The 21,178-nt window shown below is 40.8% G+C and overlaps 1 protein-coding gene across 3 annotated transcripts in view; it reads right to left on the reverse strand.

The window, feature by feature from the left end:
- Nucleotides 1-21,178, reverse strand: part of EPB41L4A (erythrocyte membrane protein band 4.1 like 4A) — a 222,784-nt gene that overhangs the window by 185,460 nt on the left and 16,146 nt on the right. Inside the window, exons 1-3 of one of the 3 annotated variants that reach the window (XM_038402801.2) lie at nucleotides 18,709-18,884; nucleotides 17,997-18,120; nucleotides 17,588-17,749 (exon numbers count right to left, since the gene is read on the reverse strand). The exons of the other annotated variants lie outside the window; for them this stretch is intronic. Coding sequence (XP_038258729.1) covers nucleotides 17,588-17,668 — 81 coding nt within the window. The 5' untranslated portion in view covers nucleotides 17,669-17,749; nucleotides 17,997-18,120; nucleotides 18,709-18,884. Of the gene's footprint in view, nucleotides 1-17,587; nucleotides 17,750-17,996; nucleotides 18,121-18,708; nucleotides 18,885-21,178 lie in introns of those variants that run through there. 3 annotated transcript variants of the gene reach the window in all.

Below are 21,178 nucleotides of genomic sequence, written 5' to 3' on the forward strand. Positions count from 1 at the left end.
TGGATCTCTTGTGTGGACTGGTCCAGGCTGAGGTTGATGGTGGGATGGAAATTGTTGAAATCCTGGTGGAATTCCTCAAGAGCTTTTCCATGGGTCCAGATGATGATGTCAATGTAGCGCAAGTAGAGTAGGGGCATTAGGGGACGAGAGCTGAGGAAGCGTTGTTCTAAGTCAGCCATAAAAATGTTGGCATACTGTGGGGCCATGCGGGTACCCATCGCAGTGCCGCTGATTTGAAGGTATACATTGTCACCAAATGTGAAATAGTTATGGGTCAGGACAAAGTCAAAGTTCTGCCACCAGGTTAGCCGTGACAGTATTGGGGATAGTGTTCCTGACGTCTTGTAGCCCATCTTTGTGTGGAATGTTGGTGTAGAGGGCTTCTACATCCATAGTGGCTAGGATGGTGTTTTTAGGAAGATCACCAATGGACTGTAGTTTCCTCAGGAAATCGGTGGTGTCTCGAAGATAGCTGGGAGTGCTGGTAACGAAGGGCCTGAGGAGGGAGTCTACATAGCCAGACAATCCTGCTGTCAGGGTGCCAATGCCTGAGATGATGGGGCATCCAGGATTTCCAGGTTTATGGATCTTGGGTAGCAGAATACCCCAGGTCGGGGCTCCAGGGGTGTGTCTGTGTGGATTTGTTCTTGTGCTTTTTCAGGGAGTTGTAGATTATAGGTTACTAAGGCACTGGGAGTGGCAAAGAGGCAGGGAGGCTGAGGAGCGCTTTGAAGGACATAAGGGGTTGAGTGGAGAGGTGCAATGGAGCAAAAGTAGTTTTGTGAGGATTCTTACATGAGGGGAGTGGAGTTGACCTGGGATCCTGGAGTAGTGGGGAGCCTGGTGTCTTCGTTCTGAGGCAATGTATCTTGAAGGGATCCCTTGGTGCTACTGCCGCAGCTCTCGCATGCGCCACTGGTGGCAGCTGCACTGCTAGGACCAGAGTATCTCTGTATTGAGCATCAATAAGTTTATTTACATTTTTAAAAATGTAAATATGACATCTTCAAGTTGAGTGTGATGGGGTGTACAAACCCCACACTGGGCCTGAAGAGGTAAATGGACAATACTGGACCCAGTAGCCACTTGCTGCAGGAGGGGCAAAAGCTTCATCCCCATTTCACTCTCCCTCTGGTAAGAAGACAGCAAGGACATTGGAAACCAGAGGTGAACCTAAGCAAAAATAAACACAGGTGAAAGGCCTTCCCCCGGGGAGGCGAGGCTGGATCCTGGGTGCACTACCCACAAGACAACCTGGGCCTCCAAGGACTATCAGAGTGAGTTTATTTTTTATATATAAAATCTAGCTCCATTTTATTATAATGCACCTAGATTTTACAGTTGCACAACTTAATGTTTTATAAATCCATTTGAAAAGTTGGCATCAGTTCTGAATTACTTTCAAACAATTCAAATTCCTACAGCTAATTTAATACAGCAAATTAAATCACCTTTTTTTACACAGCAAAAAATAGATGCAGAGAGTGAAAAGCAGCAGTTCAGACACATGCTCATTTGTTATTTCCACCACAGCTGAACACTGTGGGGCACAAGCCTAGGATACAAAACATTTTTCCTGTTTTCAACCAAATTTTATACCAATAATTCTTGTTCTGAATAAATTGATATTGAGTGTTGTGAATAATCTACAATTCAGAATGTTGATGGGGTGTACACAAGAAGCCAAGTCCCCAACTCTATCAGTAGTAGTGCTAGGACTTTTTTCTACAACACCAGCTCCTAAAAAGGAGGGGGGGGTAAAAAAAGGCTACACTGCCTTGTCTAGTCCCCCTGTCAGACAGTGAAGACCAAGATGTTCCAAAACATCAGTTCCCCAATCTGGACACAGCTCCAAGCAATTACTTGAACTTATAGCCAGCCCTCCAGTGGCTCAGAGCAAATAGTGTGAGCAGCTTCTTGGAACCTATAGTCGCTTACTGCAGTACCTAACAGAGCTGGATATAGGGGCAGCTCAGGCACACAGATTCAGGAAGCAGCTCACCAGCCAAACCTTTGTCTGCCCTTACAGCATTAATTTAAGCTGTGAGATCTCCGGCCCTACAGAACCACTAATGGATGACTCTGACCTTGAGCAACGTGTAGTCTTCCAGTGAGTGAGGTTAGAGAGAGAGAGAGCTGTGATGGGTTTAGCACAGAGACCTCCTTGGAACTGTCACCTGATGTGCTGAGACTACCTCTGAGCCCAATTTCTCTGCCAGTTTGAGCCTTCAGAACCCTGCCTTGTTGAGCCAGATATGCAAATCTGCTGCAACACAGACCCAGGGTCTGATCCATACCCCCAAAGCTGCAGACTTAACTGAAAATGGCTTAGCAAGTGCTCCTGTCTCTAGAACCCAGACACCCAGCTCCCAAGGGGATTCAAACCCAAATGAATCCGTTTTTACTTTGTATAAGCTTATAAACTCAAATTATAAAGCTCATAAAACTCAAATTGTCCACCCTCTATAACACCAAGATAGGCACTGCTGTTTGCTCCCCCAGGAATTACTAACTTTGGGTTAATTAATAAGCAAAAAGTGATTTTATTAAGTATAAAAAGTAGGATTTAAGTGGTTCCAAGTAATAACGGACAGAAGTAAGTTACCAAGTAAAATAAAACAAAACAAAACATGCAAGTCTAAGCCTAATACATTAAGAAACCGATTACAGATGAAATCTCACCCCCAGAGATGTTCCAATAAGCTTATTTCACAGACTGGACTCCTTCCTGGTCAGGGTCCAGCAATCACTCACACCCCCGTAGTTACTATCCTTTGTTCCAGTTTCTTTCAGCCTCTTCACCCCAAAGAGATGCCTATCTCTTGAGCCAGCTGAAGACCAAAATGGAGAGGCTTCCAGGGCCTTTTATTTTCTCTCTCTCATGGATGGAAACCCCTTTTTTTTTTTTTCTGTGCAAAGTCACAGCAACAAGATGGAGTTTGTAGCCACATGGGCAAGTCACATGTCCATGAACGATTCAGCTTTTTGCAGGCCAACACCATTGTTTTATGAGAGGTCCCTGGTTTCAACAATGATCTATATAGTCAGAGTTCATGACAATCAAGTCACAAGAGCAACCAGGGAAGGGGGGCAAAGATTACACAAAAAAGAGAAAAGGTTAACAACAGAGAAAAGACAAGAAGGTGGGTGAGAATGGAGATGGGGGGGGGGGGGGGGAAAAGAGCTAGGCAACTGTACCAGGACATGACAATAGGAGAAATGGGGAAGAATTTGCCCAGGCACCAATTTATAACACACAGAGCTCCAACAACAAAAGGTCAACAAGCATTGGAGTAATGGCTTAAACATTGTGGATATACTTTCCTCTTGGTATGCACCTAACTCTGATTAAGAATATATTTCCATTAATATTAAATCCAAGTAATGCATGCTGGCTTGGCTTTATATCCTCATCGTATTCACTCAAATTTCCTGTATCAGGCAACATTCCCCTCGAATCCTATCTTCCTATATACAAGCAGCAAATAGAAGGATGAACTGGATTGGGATTTTACATCCAGAGGATGGGGCAAAGCAATTTGTAAGAACGGATTTAGGAATCTAGGTTTCTTGGCAGTTCATGTTGCCAAATAAGGAGAGGAAGAAAGAATTTTAAACTATTTTACTGGAGAGTTACTGGCATGTCAGTAACTAGAAGCACAGCCTACAGAAACAAGGAATGCTTTGAAACTGAGCTCTAGATATGCTGTTGAGTTTTACATAAAAATTAGTTTTTGTACTATGGTCATTTCACTTTTAAAACTGACAAAAAACACTTTATTCATTTGTGGCTTCACCAGCAAACTACCTAATTCTACTGAGCCAAGGCTCCCTGCAGTCATGTCAGGACAGATTATTTCCATGATGATGCTCAACCAAATCTGTCAAGAAGTAGGGGCTATAACAGATTCCATTTTCCATTCTTCACACACCCTTATTACTCTCATAAAACCTGAATACCAGATCTAACACCCACCATCATCCCCAAGTCCCCTAAACTTTTGTAAATTTCAGATCTGTATCCAAACTTTGCTGCTCAGGATCTTTCTAGTCAAAGTATGTGTGTGCGTATGAATGAACTCAATGAAACACAACCTGGCTCTCCTACTCCTTCATGCCATGATTAGGTGGAAACTTTGATCATGAAACCAATGGGAGCAGAATAGGGCTCTCTATGAGGAATTTTCAACCCCAACTCCAGGTCCTTTGTGTAAGTTTATCTGTGGCAGGAAGCAAACCTGGTCCAGTGTCTGAACTGCCAGAACTCCTGCCTTAGGCCCAGATTTTTAAAGATATTTAAGTGTTGTGGTGCTTAGCATTGTAACAGCTAATTAAATAAGGCATTACAAAACTGAGTGCCACAGTGCCTAAATACCTTTAAAAACCTGGGCTTTATTCCTTTTCACAAAAAGTGGGAATTAATTACTAATACACACCTAGGATTACCTATGGTAATGTCCAGTATAAAACAAAGACATAAAATATCATTTTATACCAAAAATCACTAAACAGGAAAATGAAATGTTTGACAAAGATGAAGTATTACTAATGAAAAGAAACTTACAAAGCAAACTTTAAGAAGACCCCTAATTCTGGGCCACTAAAAATCTCCATGGTTAAAGTTACAAGTTTCAGTGCAAAAACTGAAAAGCAGTACAAAAATAGAAAATATGCCATTAAAAAAACAGAACATACACTGCCTGGAAAACCTTTATTTATGTTGTCTGATAAAGATGTTAAAATATTTTTTCTTCTCTTAAAACCCTAATTCTATTTTTTAGGATTTAAACAATTAATAATGGAACTTTACTTACATACACTCTGAAGTATTATAACCTAACATCGTATTAAATTTTGCTTTTTCCTATGAAATACAATCTATTACATCTTAATTGGCCTTTTGTCCATGAGATTAACATACAGAACAATTTTGGTTTTAGTATATAATCTCCTTTTAATACACATGCATTATTCCCGTTAAAATTAAAGGGACTGACCATTTGAAAATTTGGAAACTGACTAACTTTTTTAAAGTTCCAATTTCTGGTAGAGCAACTTTTACACAGTACAGCCTGATATTTTTCAATTTCTTTTAAGAATTTGCAACAAAAAGGTTTTTCTGCTCTCTTGTTAGTGCTTTTAAGCATGTTTTAAAAAGGATGTAATTGACAATGGGCCTGATCCAAAACCTACTGAGGTCAAGGGAAAGATTTCCATTGACTTCAATAGGTTTTGGATCAGGCCCTAGCTGACTTGTATATAAGAAAAACAGTAAAGCTGGTTGTACATAAAAATGCTGTCATGCACAAAGTAAAGAAACAGGTTAAAAAAATTTTGATAATTTTCAGTTATTACATTCTTGGGTGCTATGTGTAACTATAGCAGTCATACATTTTCAGACCGAAATGCAATTTTTCCAACTTACCCTGTCCCTGTAAATGAAGTCCCACATGTTAATCTAGAGGCAATAATAATCCTTTACATGTACAAAAGATAAAACATACATTTAACTGTTATCCCGTCTCCAGCTAATTTCTATTAAAATATTAAATATTAATTCAAATACCCTTTTCAAACTACTCACTCAAGCATATAAGAAACAGCATTGGTCCAGTAGTTTTTCTTCAAACTGCATTCCTTTGAATCACTATTCTATTGGAAGAAAGTTCAGACCCTCTAATTACCTACAAAAATTACATAGTGATCCATTTGCTTGTCTGTGAGGAGCTGCTGTTTCTAAGATGTCTGATTAGTAGCAGTCTTATTAATGACAAGTGTCTGTCTCACAAGCATGATAATTCCTTAGAATGTAAAATGAAAAATAAGAGTCCCTTAAATTTAAGATTAATCACAGATTGCCAAAATACAATTAGTTAGCGTAACTCCACTGTAAATTGCAAGACAAACAATTTTTCAGCTGCCCGCCACTGAACTTGTCAGATCAAAGGAAAATTAAAGAAAGACAAACAATTCAGTAATTTTATGCATGACTGTAAAATGCTAACGCCTGTTTTGTATGCATTGAATCCTTGTCTAAATTGAGAAAATGTGTACTCTAGATATAATTCCAAGAAAACAGAATCAGGTACACAGCTTCAAAATAACACTAAAAATGATTTGTACTTTTACTTTACAAAAAACACATCAGCATAATTACTCCATTTTTACTTTATCCTATTTACTCAGCAAAAAAAGTGATTTTTTTTTTTTTTACTGTGCATGTTTATAATTAACAGATTTATGAATGTTCCCACCTCTTTGCTGCATCTCCCATCACAGGGAAGAGAGGAAAAGGTTATGAAAGGTATAATTACAGTAGGTCATTTCTGTTCAGTTTCAGGGCAATGTTTCCAATGAGTAGTCAGTAATGTCAAACCAATTACAAAACTGTACAGGTAACTTGCAAAGAATATATGTTCAAAAATTCAGAAAATTCATTCTGACAGGCTATATTTAAACAGAGTTTTACATCTGCTATTATATTGTTTAAAACACCAAAGCTCCTAAAATTGGTTGGGAGATTATATAGGTGATGTCAGTACAATTTTAAACCAGCTCAGTTTCTGGCAACACCTTTTGATAACCATTTGGAGGAAGACCTACATAATCCATAAATTAACTAATATGATTAACTGGATTATAAAATATCTTCTTGCTGACAACAGGCTTCTGTTGTATGAGGCAAGACGAAAAGGACAGATTCAGATGAGGAAAGACAGGCAACCACACCTTCTTCTATGTGCAAACTGAACCTAAGGCAATATGAAATTACCCAATATTTTCAAGGGGAAATCTTCTAGCTTGAAGAACAAATTGAGAAGGCAGAGAGAGAGCGCTTTTTTTTACTGCATACAAACCAACTATTTTAGACCTAAGACAACGGTGCAAACTCCCTCTGAAATTCATTCCATGCAACAAACTGCATTAAAAACTATGAAACTGCATTCATGTTAGGAAGATACCATCACAAACACTTAAGGCTGTGTCTACTCTAAGATTTTTCAGAACATAATTCTCAAAGGGTACAGCTCCACCAGTGGCATCATTGGTAGAGTCTGAAGTATATACAGGGCTCAGGCATTTTAGCACCCTGTCCTCTAATTCTGTTGATAAAAATACCTGAGACTGCCTGAGCCTTGTTTACAAAACAGCTGAGCTTCCAGAGGTGCTACCACCAATTGAGCTACATGTGTTAGGAATTACAGCTCTGGAAAAGCATAGAGCAGACTTCAATTTCTAAACCTTCCACACAAATATTTGATCTAAGCCTCCAAAATAGGTGGGTCTGGGTGGACACTTTATGGAATTTCATGGAAGCTATTCTGATCAGAATGAAGAAATTAAATAATTAGTTCTGTTAGGAGACAACAAGCTTCATTGTGACCTGCTCTAACACAAGCAAAGGAAGAATTTAGAACATACGGCATAAAGTTATATGAATTTAAATCTACTGCTAATATTGGTCCAGTTAAGAGAAAGCTAGTGTAATAGAAAAGTTGCCTTAATCACTATATCTTATTAAAGAAAAGTAAATCTTACAAAAATAGTTTTTAAAAATACAAGATAGAACAAAGAGCTGCCATCCTGCAATTTCATGACAGAAAGACTAAAATAATCCATTTTCCTACTAGACACCATTGGAATACTGCTACCTTTGTTGTTTGTTCTGCCCTACATTTGATTCTCCATTGTGCTATTCAGAGCAAAGATCAGCGAGTTTAAAGCAATAGTGTATCTCCTACTCATGAAACAGAGCACTCTGTCAGATTTATCCCTGGTGTAACTCTATTGAGTTAGTGGAGTTACACACCAAGAATCAGAGTAGCAGCCATGTTAGTCTGTATTCGCAAAAAGAAAAGGAGTACTTGTGGCACCTTAGAGACTAACAAATTTATTTGAGCATAAGCTTTCGTGAACTACAGCTGTTCTTTACAGCGTGGGCTCTACAGTAGTGCATTCATGATTAGTGCATAAAATAAAATGGTGTTGGATAGTCTTTAACAGTGGTGTCCATGCTGAAAAGGTTGAGAACTTTCCTGTTCTGTTCCCTTTGCACTGCTAAACTGTGTAAAGAGAGTGGAAACCAGCCACAGGTCCCCTGCTCGTGATTCCCCCAGCCCAGAGAAAACCCCTGTAGGCACAGAGCCAGCATAGCTTGCTCCCATGCCTCTCTCCCCTCAGGAGTTTTCTAGGGGTGGGGAAAGGGAGTGGCAGGAATGCTGAGCTCTGGCTACAGCCATATGACATAATGGTTCCTTGAGAATCATAGCAACTAAAGCAAATTAGAGCAACCCATTGGCTGCACTAACCTAGGCTAGGGCAAATGAGGAGCAGAGCCACAACAGCTTCTCCTTTTTTCCTCCCCTGAGCGGCCCTATGTAGCCGTGTAGGGGAACAAAGCCAACATTTGCTGGCACTCTACTAGGCTCAGACAGAGCCAGGCAAGCTCCTATTCTGCTCCCTCTGGGAATCTCACAGCCTGGCAAGGAAACAGGTGCTACTAGAACAGCCATAGCTACTCTCCTCCCTCACTTGCAATGAAGTACACAGCCATCAAAGGGGCTGATGAGCAGCTATATTAGGGAAAAGGACAGCAACTTCTTGTGTTGCCAACTCACATAATTGTATTGCGAGTCTCACAATATTTGGTGACAGATTTCAGAGTGGTAGCCCTGTTAGTCTGTATCACAAAAACAACTAGGAGTCCTTGTGGCACCTTAGAGACTAACAAATGTATTTGGGCATAAGCTTTTGTGGGCTAAAATCCACTTCATCAGATGCATGGAGTGAAAAATACAGTAAGCAGTATATATATATATATGAAAAGATGGGAGTTGCTTTACCAAGGGGGGAGGGGTCAGTGCTAAAGAGGCCAATTCAATTAAGGTGGAAGTGGCCTATTCTCAACAGCTGATTACTTTTGTAGTTAGTAGCATAGCTGGGGGAGAGCAGGGCAGCGGCTGCTCCCCTACTGAGAAGAAGTGGCGCCTTTTTAATTATTTGGCGCCTTTTACATTTTTACTCACCCGGCGGTGCTCCGGGTCTTTGGTGGCGGGTCAGGGGGAGCGGAGATTAAAAAAAAAAAAAAATGCTACCCCCGGTACTCACCCAGTGGCACTCACTTCAGCAGCACTTCAGCGTCGGGTCCTTCACTCGCTCCGGTCTTCAGCACTGAAGGACCTCCCCCCGGCCACCGCAATGCCGCCGAAGACCGGAGCGAGTGAAGGACCAAATGCCGAAGTGCTGCTGCTCACTTCATCGGATAGAATCATAGAATAGAATCATAGAATATCAGGGTTGGAAGGGACCTCAGGAGATCATCTAGTCCAACCCCCTGCTCAAAGCAGGACCAATCCCCAATTTTTGCCCCAAATGGCCCCCTCAGGGATTGAACTCACAACCCTGGGTTTAGCAAGCTAATGCTCAAACCACTGAGGGATGCATCAGGTCAGGGGGAGCGGAGATTAAAAAAAAAAAGATATTACCCCCAGTACTCACCCAGTGGCACTCACTTCAGCTGTAGCTCACGAAAGCTTATGCTCAAATAAATTTGTTAGTCTCTAAGGTGCCACAAGTACTCTCTTTCTTTTTGCGAATACAGACTAACATGGCTGCTACTCTGAAACATGGGGAAATAGTTTTACTTGGGAAAACCTTTCATGGTGACAAGCAAGGTGGGCCATTTCCAGCAATTAACAAGAGTGTCTGAGGAAGAGTGGAGGGTGGGGTGGGGGGAGAAATAACATGAGGAAATAGTCTTCTATTCAAGCCTAAGTTAATTGTATCCAGTTTGCAAATTAATTCCAATTCAGCAGTCTCTCATTGGAGTCTGTTTTTGAAGTTTTTTTTGTTGAAGGATAGCTACTCTCAGGTCTGTAATCAAATGACCGGAGAGACTGAAGTGTTCTCCGACTGGTTTTTGAATGTTATAATTCTTGATGTCTGATTTGTGTCCATTTATTCTTTTATGTAGAGACTGTCCAGTTTGACCAATGTACATGGCAGAGGGGCATTGCTGGCACATGATGGCATATATCACATTGGTAGATGCGCAGGTGAACGAGCCTCTGATAGTGTGGCTGATGTGATTAGGCCCTATGATGGTATCCTCTGAATCGATATGTGGACAGAGTTGGCAACGGGCTTTGTTGCAAGGATAGGTTCCTGGGTTAGTGGTTCTGTTGTGTGGTGGCTGGTGAGTATCTGCTTCAGGTTGGGGGACTGTCTGTAAGCAAGGACTGGCCTGTCTCCCAAGATCTGTGAGAGTGATGGGTCGTCCTTCAGGATAGGTTGTAGATCCTTGATGATGCATTGGAGAGGTTTTAGTTGGGGGCTGAAGGGGATGCCTAGTGGTGTTCTGTTATTTTCTTCGTTGGGTCTGTCCTGTAGTAGGTGATTACTGGTACTCTTCTGGTACTCGTCTGGCTCTGTCAATCTGTTTCTTCACTTCAGCAGGTGGGTATTGTAGTTGTAAGAATGCATGATAGAGATCTTGTAGGTGTTTGTCTCTGTCTGAGGGGTTGGCGCAAATGCGATTATATCGTAGAGCTTGGCTGTAGACAATGGATCGTGTGGTGTGATCTGGACGAAAGCTAGAGACGTGTAGTTAGGAATAGCAGTCAGTAGGTTTCCGGTATAGGGTGGTGTTTATGTGACCATCGCTTATTTGTACCGTAGTGTCCAGGAAGTGGATCTCTTGGTGGACTGGTCCAGGATGAGGTTGATGGTGGGGTGGAAATTGTTGAAATCATGGTGGAATTCCTCAAGGGCCTCCTTCCCATGGGTCCAGATGATGAAGATGTCATCAATGTAGCACAAATAGAGTAGGGGAGCTAGGGGACAAGAGCTGAGGAAGCACTGTTCTAAGTCAGTCATAAATATGTTGGCATACTGTGGGGCCATGCGGGTACCCATAGCAGTCCCGCTGACTTGAAGGTATAAATTGTCCCCAAATCTTAAATAGTTGTGGGTGAGGACAAAGTCAAAGTTCAGCCACCAGGGTGACATTATCAGGGATACTGTTCCTGACCACTTGTAGTCCATCTTTGTGTGGAATGTTGGTGTAGAGGGCTTCTACATCCATAGTGGCTAGGATGGTGTTTTCAGGAAGATCACCCAATGGATTGTAGTTTCCTCAGGAAGTCATGGTGTCTCAAAGTAGCTGGGAGTGCTGGGAGGTTTTTGTTTTTTTTTTAAAAGCTTGTGGAGTCATATGATTATGTAAGACATCTCCTTTTCAGTTAAATTAATAAAAATGGATGGGTTAGAATAACCTGACTTGCCCCCTCACCTTTGGCTGTAACTGGTGTTGTTACTTTGGGGATTTAATTTAAAAATTATTAATAAATAATATTTCTAAGAGAGGATAAAGCACAAAAAGTTCAGAAGGTTCCATATTCTGCCTCTGTTTTGAAGTAGTGTCATAAATTTAAGACATTATCTATTCCTTCTTTCACTCCAAAGGTCCAGCAGCAGACTGACTGTTGAAAATATGTAAATTTTCTTTTCATGTATAACTCTTTTGCTTGGCTGAATACAGAACACTTGCTTCAATTTTCTTTTCAACAAAAGCCTTCTTCATAAGGAGCACAGCATGTCTTTTCATCTGTGTTTGAAGGCACAGGTTTGGAAACAAAAGCATTCAGCCTTTCTTAAAGATATTACCCTTATTCTGGATCACTGAATACTCTTCCCTTCTCTTACAAAAAAGACCTCACAGATTATAGTGTTTTTAACATCATCTTTATTGACTGGCTTCGAACAGCAGTGCCCGTAAGATCTCTCAAATGGAGAGGAAGGTGTGATATATTACAATACTGTTAAGAAAATATTCACCTTTTCTTGCCCTGTCTGTCTATTCCCTTCAGATGTTAGTCTCTCACAAACCCATAATCTGAGCTTCATCTCTCCTTGCCATCAACTGAAAAGGAAACAGGGTTTCAAGAATCCACTCCTCTCTTTTAGGGCAGGGGGACCTTTTCTGTAGTAATTACCTGAAAGGATAAAGAAGATTACAGACTCCAGCATGAAGGACAGTGTGGGAACTATCCCAAAACAATCTTTAATAGTTTCTCTTTTCAATAGAGATGGCTGGAAAAGGGCAAGTAATTTTTTTTTTTTTCAAAAATGCAGATTTGTTTGGTTTTTTTAAACAATGTTCAGACATTTTCTGAATCGATGAAAGAACAAATGTTTTTCCAACAGAAAAAATGAAAATTTCACCATGAATAAACGTTTTCTACCAACATGCCCATTTTTCACCAAAAAAAATTTTATGCAAAAAAATTTCCACCAGCTCTATATTTTAACCTAGTATACAAATGTTCCTGGAACACACACAAGTCGTGCAGGGAGGCAAAGGATGATTTGTCTCTCTTCCCCCTCCTCCCTCCCACCTTTTCCCCCCTTTGTCAAGAGAAAGGCTGATTAAGGAATTTAAACAAGTCTTGTTTACTGAAGGTAAACCAGACAATAATGTGCTTTTCATTATAGAGGAGTTCAATACAGATTAGACTGTCACAGGCTGAGCCAACGGCATTTTGTATTCCCCTTTCATTTTTTCTGTTTGTGGATGGTATCTAGGTCAGAGTTGAAGCACACTGATAGGGCAGGATAAGGCATCTCCTTAGCAGTGTAAGGAATCTCCTTTGCTGCTGCCCATTATGTAGCTGTAGTGTGGACAAAGAGGCTTCATATTCAGAGGCTCTCAATCTGGGACCTTTGATAAGCAATAATGGCATTTTCATAAATTACAAAATTAAATAAATAAATATATTTAAACATTATTGTGTTTTATTTACGTTCTATCCTATGCATTCTGTCACTAACATTCCAAAACAGCCAAGTTAAAACTTTACTGCACTGGTGTATTAAGAAGCTATAAAAGCATTCAAAAGGATGCCATTCTTCCACTCTCTCATTATCTCCAGAGTCTGTCCTAAGTATGCCCACTTCCCAATCCTTCTCAATACCCAAATTAGAGTAATTATACATTTTGGATCTAATTCACTGCTAAAGTAAGTGGATGCAAATCCAATGATTTTAGTGGAATTGCTCTTGCTTATGCCAATAGTGGCTTTTCCCCTTGTCTTAATATATATTTCTTCCTGCACAACTTTCAGTATATAGAACAGAGTAGACTCAGTATTGTTACCAATAAAAAGACAGACATCTAACAGACTGCAGCCTATTAAATTTCTCAAGATTGCTCTGGTTCATAACCCTTTTCTTTCTCACAGAAGGAATGTAGGATAAGCAAATCCAGTCAAATGGTAGCAAAGTGTTGTAACTGAATTTGCTGAGAAGGTTGGGTACTGCATGTACAGAAGATTAAGCAAAAATGTACTGAACCACTAAAATAATAGGAGCCAGCAAAGTGTCTGTAAACAGCAGGTATATAATGTGAAGTTCAACATGCACCCAAACACAGTTTGGAGTCAGCTTAGATCATTATGAATGGTTACCAGAAATAGGAAACCTGATCTGTCTGACAGGCTGTGTGTGTTTGGTACAGGCTTGCAAAGGATTCACAATACAGGGAAAACGTATTCTCCTCAACTCTTCTGTCCAACCCTCAGACAGAATGTTTAATCAACACTTGCTGTCATGATTTTCTTTCAAGTGTAAACAAAGGAAGTCTTGAATTCTACCTGTCATGAGCACTAGAGCCATATTTATCAGCAAGAGGGTTCTGAACAGTCATTGAACAATACCTTCGATTTCACTGATTTGTACTCCCTCAGCCACAATAAGGCATTTGGATTATTTTAAAAATACACAGCAATTTCCTCCTATACAGAATGAAACAGTAGAGCAAATATTGTCATACAAATCCAGAATGTACATTACACTTATAATAATTATTGTTTCTATTGTGCTAGTGCCTAAGAACACACATCAGGAATTAGGTCACAGTGCAAACAGACAACATAAAGATAGACCCTGTCCAAGAGAATTCAAAAGCTAGGATCTACACAGTACAAAAGTGAATAAACCAACAAACGAGGGAGGGGGATAAAAGAAAGAAAGGAAGAATAGCAGATTATGTCCATTATTTTGATCACATATACAATTTTTATGCACTAGACTTTTTTCTTATAAATGATTAGTCATAGATAATGTATTTTCCTATAAGAATATACAAAAAGGCACCTAAGTCCTGATATACATGCAGTTTTTGTACTAGTATTACTATTTTGGTTAGGGGTGTGACTTCTTTTTTAAAACCAAAACAGTTATTCTGTCACTACCTCTAGTGTGCACACCTTTATAACAGTATAAAGGTTCTTAAATCATCTGGTTCACAATGAATTATAACAGGAAAAGTAAACTTGAAAACAAAAAAGATGAAAAGGGAAGGATGCAAAGCACCTGATTCTCTTCCTGCCCACTAAAGGCAATGAGAGTTACACTGGTTTAACATCATTGTAAGCAAGATCAGAATCAGGCCCAAAAGACGTGGGTCCAAACTTTCAAAGGAATTTATGTGCCTAACTAGTTAGTTGCCAAGTGGGAGTCTCAAAAACACCTAAGTGACTAAACTAAAAATCCAGCGCAGGGCCCGAATTCTCAGTTACAAAGTGAATGAGAATGGACAAATATAGTTTACACCCAATTTAAGGCCCTTTTACAGTGCCAGAAGATGGCTTCAGTGCAGTGGTCCCTAAACTGGGAGGCGCGGAGGAACATTTGGCTGGGGGGGGCAGCCCCCTTGGGGGAATGGGGAAGGAGTACCACTCATCTATGCTCTGCCCCCAGCTCCACCTACAGCTCCAGCCCTCAACTCCACTCCTGGCCTCGGCCCCCGGCTCTAACCACGGCTCCCAGCCGCAACCACAGCTCCGTTTCTGGCCTTGGCCCCCAGATCCCAGCCCCAACCACGGCCCCAATCCCAGCCTTACCCACAACCCTGCTCCTGGCCTCAGCCCCCAGGGGACCCCAGGCAGATTCCATTACTGGGAAGGGGGTGCGGGTGACAGAAACAGTTTGGGGACCACTGCTTTAATCTAAATCAGAATCAGCCCCATAAATTAATAGCATGAAGCAACTCGGCATTGGTTTTTATCCAATAATAGAAACAAAAGATCAAGGATTAGATATTGAATAGTGTCTGTGATTTAAAAAAAGAGAAATCAAATCAAATAACTAAATGTAAGTGAAGGTGAATTAAAGTTTTAAGGAACAGCTGCTGTTGCTGATACAAAGAAATGTCTGCCTCTAAGCTATAATACTTTACATAGGAACTAATTAAAATCTATTTTGAAAAGGAGGATTTGACAATCACAAAGCTAATTGTTACATTTATAAAATGCTACTGAGTTTAAAATTGTCACAGCATTCTAATGCTTGTGAACTGTGGGTTATACACTCAGATACCATGAAGGGGAGGCAGAAAAAAAGACTCAGGATCATTAAGATATAGGTGGAAATATACTTTTTTAAATTTTAGGTGTCATAGGAAATGAAATCATATAGGTTACAAAGATTCCCATACAACATGACGAATATAATTCCCAGCTAAAGCAACACAAAACAAACATACAAAAACAAAACAGAACACGCTTTGTCCAGGCTAAACAAAATCTTTTCAGTTATAGTTCTCTTTCTAAAACCAACCTTCTCCTAGGCTACAAAATCTCCTGAGTAGGTTAAACTTCCAGATTTAACTAAGTCTCTCATAACTAGAGCAAGCCTCTACCCAAGGCTCTTGTTATAGGTAGAACAAGACTTCCGCAGTGTTGTCAGTTCTCACAATTTTATACAAGTGTCATGCTTTTGGTGTTTCGCCAAGTTATAACCAACTAAAAATGGTGTCCTATAATGGAAAACATCAGGCAACCTTAACTATAGGTGGTGCTACCACTTCCCAAGCACATCAGCAGGTTACTAATTTGAAATGTTGATAACTTAGAGGGTTATCTTTCTCTTCTTCCTTTCCTGTCAGCTCTCCCTTCTCTTTTTTCAGTCTGTACATCTACACATAATGCTATTATTCATCACTGTATGCTCTAAATACAGCATACACTGTGGTAAAGCTCAGACTCTGTAGCCTTAAAATATTGTAGAAGTGATATCAAGAACCACCATTATACATCTCCAAAATGCAGTACTTCCAGCTCCAAGTAGTCAAAAATCATGAGACAGGCTACCAAATCACAAGATTTTTTTAAAAATAATAAATGCATTAGCCTTTTAGTGTTTGAGTCTTTGGGATTCACATTTACAAGCTTTTCTCCACAACCCTGAGGGCTACAAGTTTACTTTTTTTTAAATGAAAGCTAAGGTTATCACATAATCACATGATTCCTGCAGCTGAGGCTTTAGAAAACACCAAAAATCTTGTGACTCTCAATAAAAAAAAATCACACAAGTGAGCCACACTGAGATGTTGTCTTCTATGCTTTTAGGAGTGGAAGCTCTAAAAGGAGGTCAGTGAGTAGACTGGCTACCAGTTAAACTAGTAGGAGGGAAGGAAACAGCTTGAAATTGATTGTATACAAGCTATGTTTACTGTAGCCTTCAAGTCAGAGAGCAATATCTAAAGAAGGTAATTTGTGATCTTTTGCATCAGATACCTCACCAGAATTCAGCAGGAAGAAAAAACAGCTTGGAGAAAGGCTGAGGACTGAATAATTCCAGGAAAGTTCACATTTCCAAAAGCACATGCATCTACATGTAAGTAATGGATTCTGGAAAAGACAGTTCTGTCATGTGTAATTAGAGTTACAGTAAAGTCCGTGTATTTGGCTTATTTGATTCATTTTGGTATTTCCTATATATATATGTTGCCTGTTCCTTTGTTATGCTTTTTTGGTTTTTTACTCAGAGTGCTGTTTGTTAAATAAAGAAGATAAATAGCCTATTTAGGTGTTCCCTAAAGACACGCTACGTTGGAAAGACAAATACAGAAGAGTAATCAAGGAATTCCACTCTCTTCAGAGCGATTACTACAGAATGGTGGCTGTGCATATATAGAAATCCTCCAAAAATCTATTGGTTGCAACCAAAACTAAATTTCCCAAAGACTTCAATGACATATATAAGAATTACTTCACCCAGCCTCTGGGCGGAACACGGCAGCTATTAAACAGTACACAGTACCAGGTAACAGTGCAGAACAAAAATAAAGATTATAGATGACTGACATTGTAGATAAACTAACTAGGACACTGGGGTTAAAGTTCCTGCTCTTATGAAAGTAGCAAGAACCTTTAATAACCACAACTGGTCGGGTGCTCAGTTTTACATTACATTCAATACCCCTACCAACATTCTGAAACTGTGACCTAAAGGGAAGAAAGTGCCAGCTACTGAATCGCCAACACCATACTCAGCAGCCCCTAGATTTTCCCTTTGTGCTCTCCCATGCAAGCACTGGCCAGTGCTTATTAGACCCATGAGAATTCAGCCCAACAAGACCTTTCCTGTCCAGCACATGTCTCTACTGTACTTCCTCTCATATTACCATAGAGACAAAGTGTGCTGAAAACAAATGCTCTTAGTTCAGGGTCAACAACAGACAATGGATCAGGCATAGCGTGGAGAGTGTGCATCAATATAGACTGAGCACATAGGTATGTACACACACCTCTTCCCAAACAAGATAGGATGAAAGGAGCGATGAGAGGAGAGACCAAAGCAGCAACAGGAGACTTGAACAACTTTTCATCTGCTGACTCAGTCTGTTGAGGAAGATGAATTGAAATACTTCCCAAAGGTCAATGAGTTCTGATCCACAAAATATTTGTATCTGGGGATATGATAAAACAATGGGTTAACCTCCAGTGGATTGGATACACCTTTGGATATATATTCAAAAGGTCAGAGGGTTATCTGAAACTTTTTGAGCCTCCTGCCATGCACGTGCACGCACACACACGCGCATGCACACACACACGCTCTAACCTTGTGACACTCCAACAGGCCTTGGCTTCCACCCTCTCAACCCACAACACCCACTCCTGATTCCTATCATTAGGCTCGGCCCTTGAAGTTACCTATGCCTGGGGCTGTTCTTTTCAACATTACATATTCCAGGACATATCCGAGTTCAGCAAGGCTGGGGCCCAGCAGAAAATCAGGAAATGTATAGGAGGGGATCTTCAGAAGTGGGTGGGGAGGCTGAAAGATAGTAAGAATGGTCCTCTGGTTAAGGTATTGGAATGGCACTCAGAAAATCTGGGTCCAATTCCTGGATCTGACACTCACTTCCTGTGTAACCTTTGGCAAGTTCTTTAACCTCTCTGTCCCTCAGTTCCCAATCTGCAAAATGGGGATAATCATACTTCCTCTCTCACACACTTTCTCTTGTTTATTTAGGAGTGTAGATTATGCAAGGTATGGACTGACTTCTACTGTGTTGGTACAGGCTCTAGCATAATGGACCATGATCTCTGTTAGAGCCTCTATTTCTTCCGTGTATTACGATGATTTATATTTAAAGTAGAATTAATGTATGAGGGAGTATGTCATGTAAGGGGAAAACACTGACTGCTGTCAAAAATCATTCAGAATTGTAGTACTACTTTATAATGTAACAAAATCTCTTTCCTCAAACACATAATTTCTTAGAAGATGCAAGAGATGGGTGAGAGGTGGAGACTCAAGATTGTAAATGTGTTCAAACAGAACTCAGGTATTTTGTTTAACCTCAAAGTACATATGAGCCCATTTGACTTTAAAACAGGCATAAACAGATTTGTTACTCACTAGGATTGATCTTCAAGTCTATTGTGGGCCTGATTTCACAGATTTGCTCTTTGATCAATATGCCATATGTCAATATCTCTTTTGCCATGACGCTGTCACATCCAACTGCTTTTTCCACAGTGCAAAAGGCTCCATCCATTTCTTCAAAGGTAATCTCATCACAAGTTCTTCAATAGTTTGCTGGACAGAGATTTTAGATAAAAGGATACTTATACATTCAGAAACTCCCCAGTAAGATCTGTTCAGCTATAACACATTCAAATCTACTTATAAAACAGACTTACATTTTGAGGCACTTTAGTTTATTGAGTCATCTTATTAGCCAGTTAACACTTACTACATTAGAAAAGTTTTCCAACAGCTCTCCAGCTATCTTGTTCTTGCTTGACCATTACTCACCGGGCAAAATCTTAACACAGTAATATAAACGAGTAGCTAAGGGACTAGACACTGTGAGTGCTTCTTCACTCTTCTTTTGAAATGGGAAGAGGGAAATGTCTCTCTTTATTGAATTCACCCAAGAGGTAGGGTGTTCGGCTCCTGGGAACACCTGCATAAGAACATAGCTAACTGTGCCTCTGCACTGGGTCTTGTTACGGTTACCATATTTCAGGTTCCCAAAAAGCAGACACTGCTGGGAGGGGTAATTGTTGGGGAAGAGAGCTTGAGGGGGGGTACAGTTGGGGGTGCACCCACTGGAGGTGGGGGCAGTGTGACTCCCTTTGTCACAGTGGCAGGGCACAGCAACAGCCATCAGTCAGAACCTTCCTGTAGGACCCCCTCCCCCAGGGCTGAGAGTCAAGGCCTGTGTGGGTGGGATCCAGCAGCTGCAGGGGAATGGACTAATCAGCTGTGGATGCAGGGGAGGGACCAGTCGGGAAGTGGACCAATCAGGGCTTTTTCTGAGCTACAGCATCTGCTCTACAAAAATCTAGGACATTTCCTGTTATTTGAAAAATTCACGAGGAGAGAGGACAAAGGCTCAAAAAAGAGGTAATGTCTGGGAAAACCTGAATCCCACTGTCCAGTCCCTTTTGGCTTTTTGCCAACTGCTGCCCCAAGACCCACACCACAGAAGTAGTAGTTTTATGCTGACCTTTTTAGCATTACACTACCCCAAAGTCCTCTTGGGATGGGGAGAAGGGACATTATTGGAGAGAACTGATGTACTCCAACTCATTGATTCTGGTCTGCCCTTTCTTCCATAGGAGCCCAAACTCCCCCAAGCCCTGTGGAGGGGTTACGGTGGGTGGGACAGTGATCTTAGAAATGACATGATGGATGCAGCATACCCCTCCTTCCATGCCTCCATTTACTGATATTTTAATCTTTTTGTGGAGATGGAAGGGACAGTAGCACCCACCATGACGTGTTTGGACATGACCACCATTCCAGAGCTTCATTATTATTATTATTAATCATTATTAGAGTAGCACCCAAAAGATGCTAGATGTTGTACAAATAGGCAAGTATACTGAAGAGCTTACAAACTAAGCCAGGGTGGCCAACCTATAGCTCCGGAGCCACTTGAGGCTCCTTGTATAGGCACTGACTCTGCGGCTAGAGCTACAGGCGCCAACTTTCCACTGTGCCAGGGGGTGCTCACTGCTCAACCCCGGCTCTGCCACAGGCCCTGCCCCCACTCCACCCCTTCCCACCCCCTCCCCTGAGCCTGCTATGCCCTCACGCCTCGCCCTCAGAGCTTCGTGCACACCAAGAAACAGCTGATCGGGAGGTGCGGGAGGTGATCGGGATCAGCAGGGCTGTCAGTGGGTGGGAGGCGCTGGGAGCAGGGTGGGGGAGCTGATGGGGAGCTGCTGACGTATTACTGTGGCTCTTTAGCAATGTACATTGGTAAATTCTGGCTTTTTCCTCAGGCTCAGGTTGGCCACTCCTGAACTAAGCAATGTATACCTGTTCTAAGATCTATCTTATGAATAAGATTTTCAAAAATGGGTGCCTAATGTGAGGCTCCTAAATCCACATTTAAAGGTCCTAAATAAGTGACCTGATTTTCAAAAGTGCTGAGCACCTTACATCTCCTATTGATGTCAGCCTATGTCAAACTGATGCAAAACGCAATATTGCAATTCATTACGACAAACCAAAATGTTTAAGCTAAGGTTAACCCAACCGAAAACAAAATATTTTGTTTGTTTTCCCGATAGAAATAAATAAAGTCAGTAAACCTGATTTTGTAGAAATTGTATTTTCTGTGAAAAACACAATAGGAAATACAAAGTTCATTAAAAACAACTTCTGTTGAAATGCTTCACAATGCAGTGCTGAGATTGTGAATTAACCTGACTAACCGAGTAGGAAACTGATAATTTTCATTGTCTAAAATGAGAGCAATGCAAAAAGTAAACAGCATCAATAGCAAAAAGTAAATGGGATCTTTAATATTCTTTCAGTTCTAATAGTCTGTAACAAGGTGATGATAGCACAGATAGGGAAATGATTTTGTTTA

The sequence above is a fragment of the Dermochelys coriacea genome, chromosome 5 (genome assembly GCF_009764565.3).
Source record: "Dermochelys coriacea isolate rDerCor1 chromosome 5, rDerCor1.pri.v4, whole genome shotgun sequence".
Taxonomy (NCBI): domain Eukaryota; kingdom Metazoa; phylum Chordata; order Testudines; family Dermochelyidae; genus Dermochelys; species Dermochelys coriacea.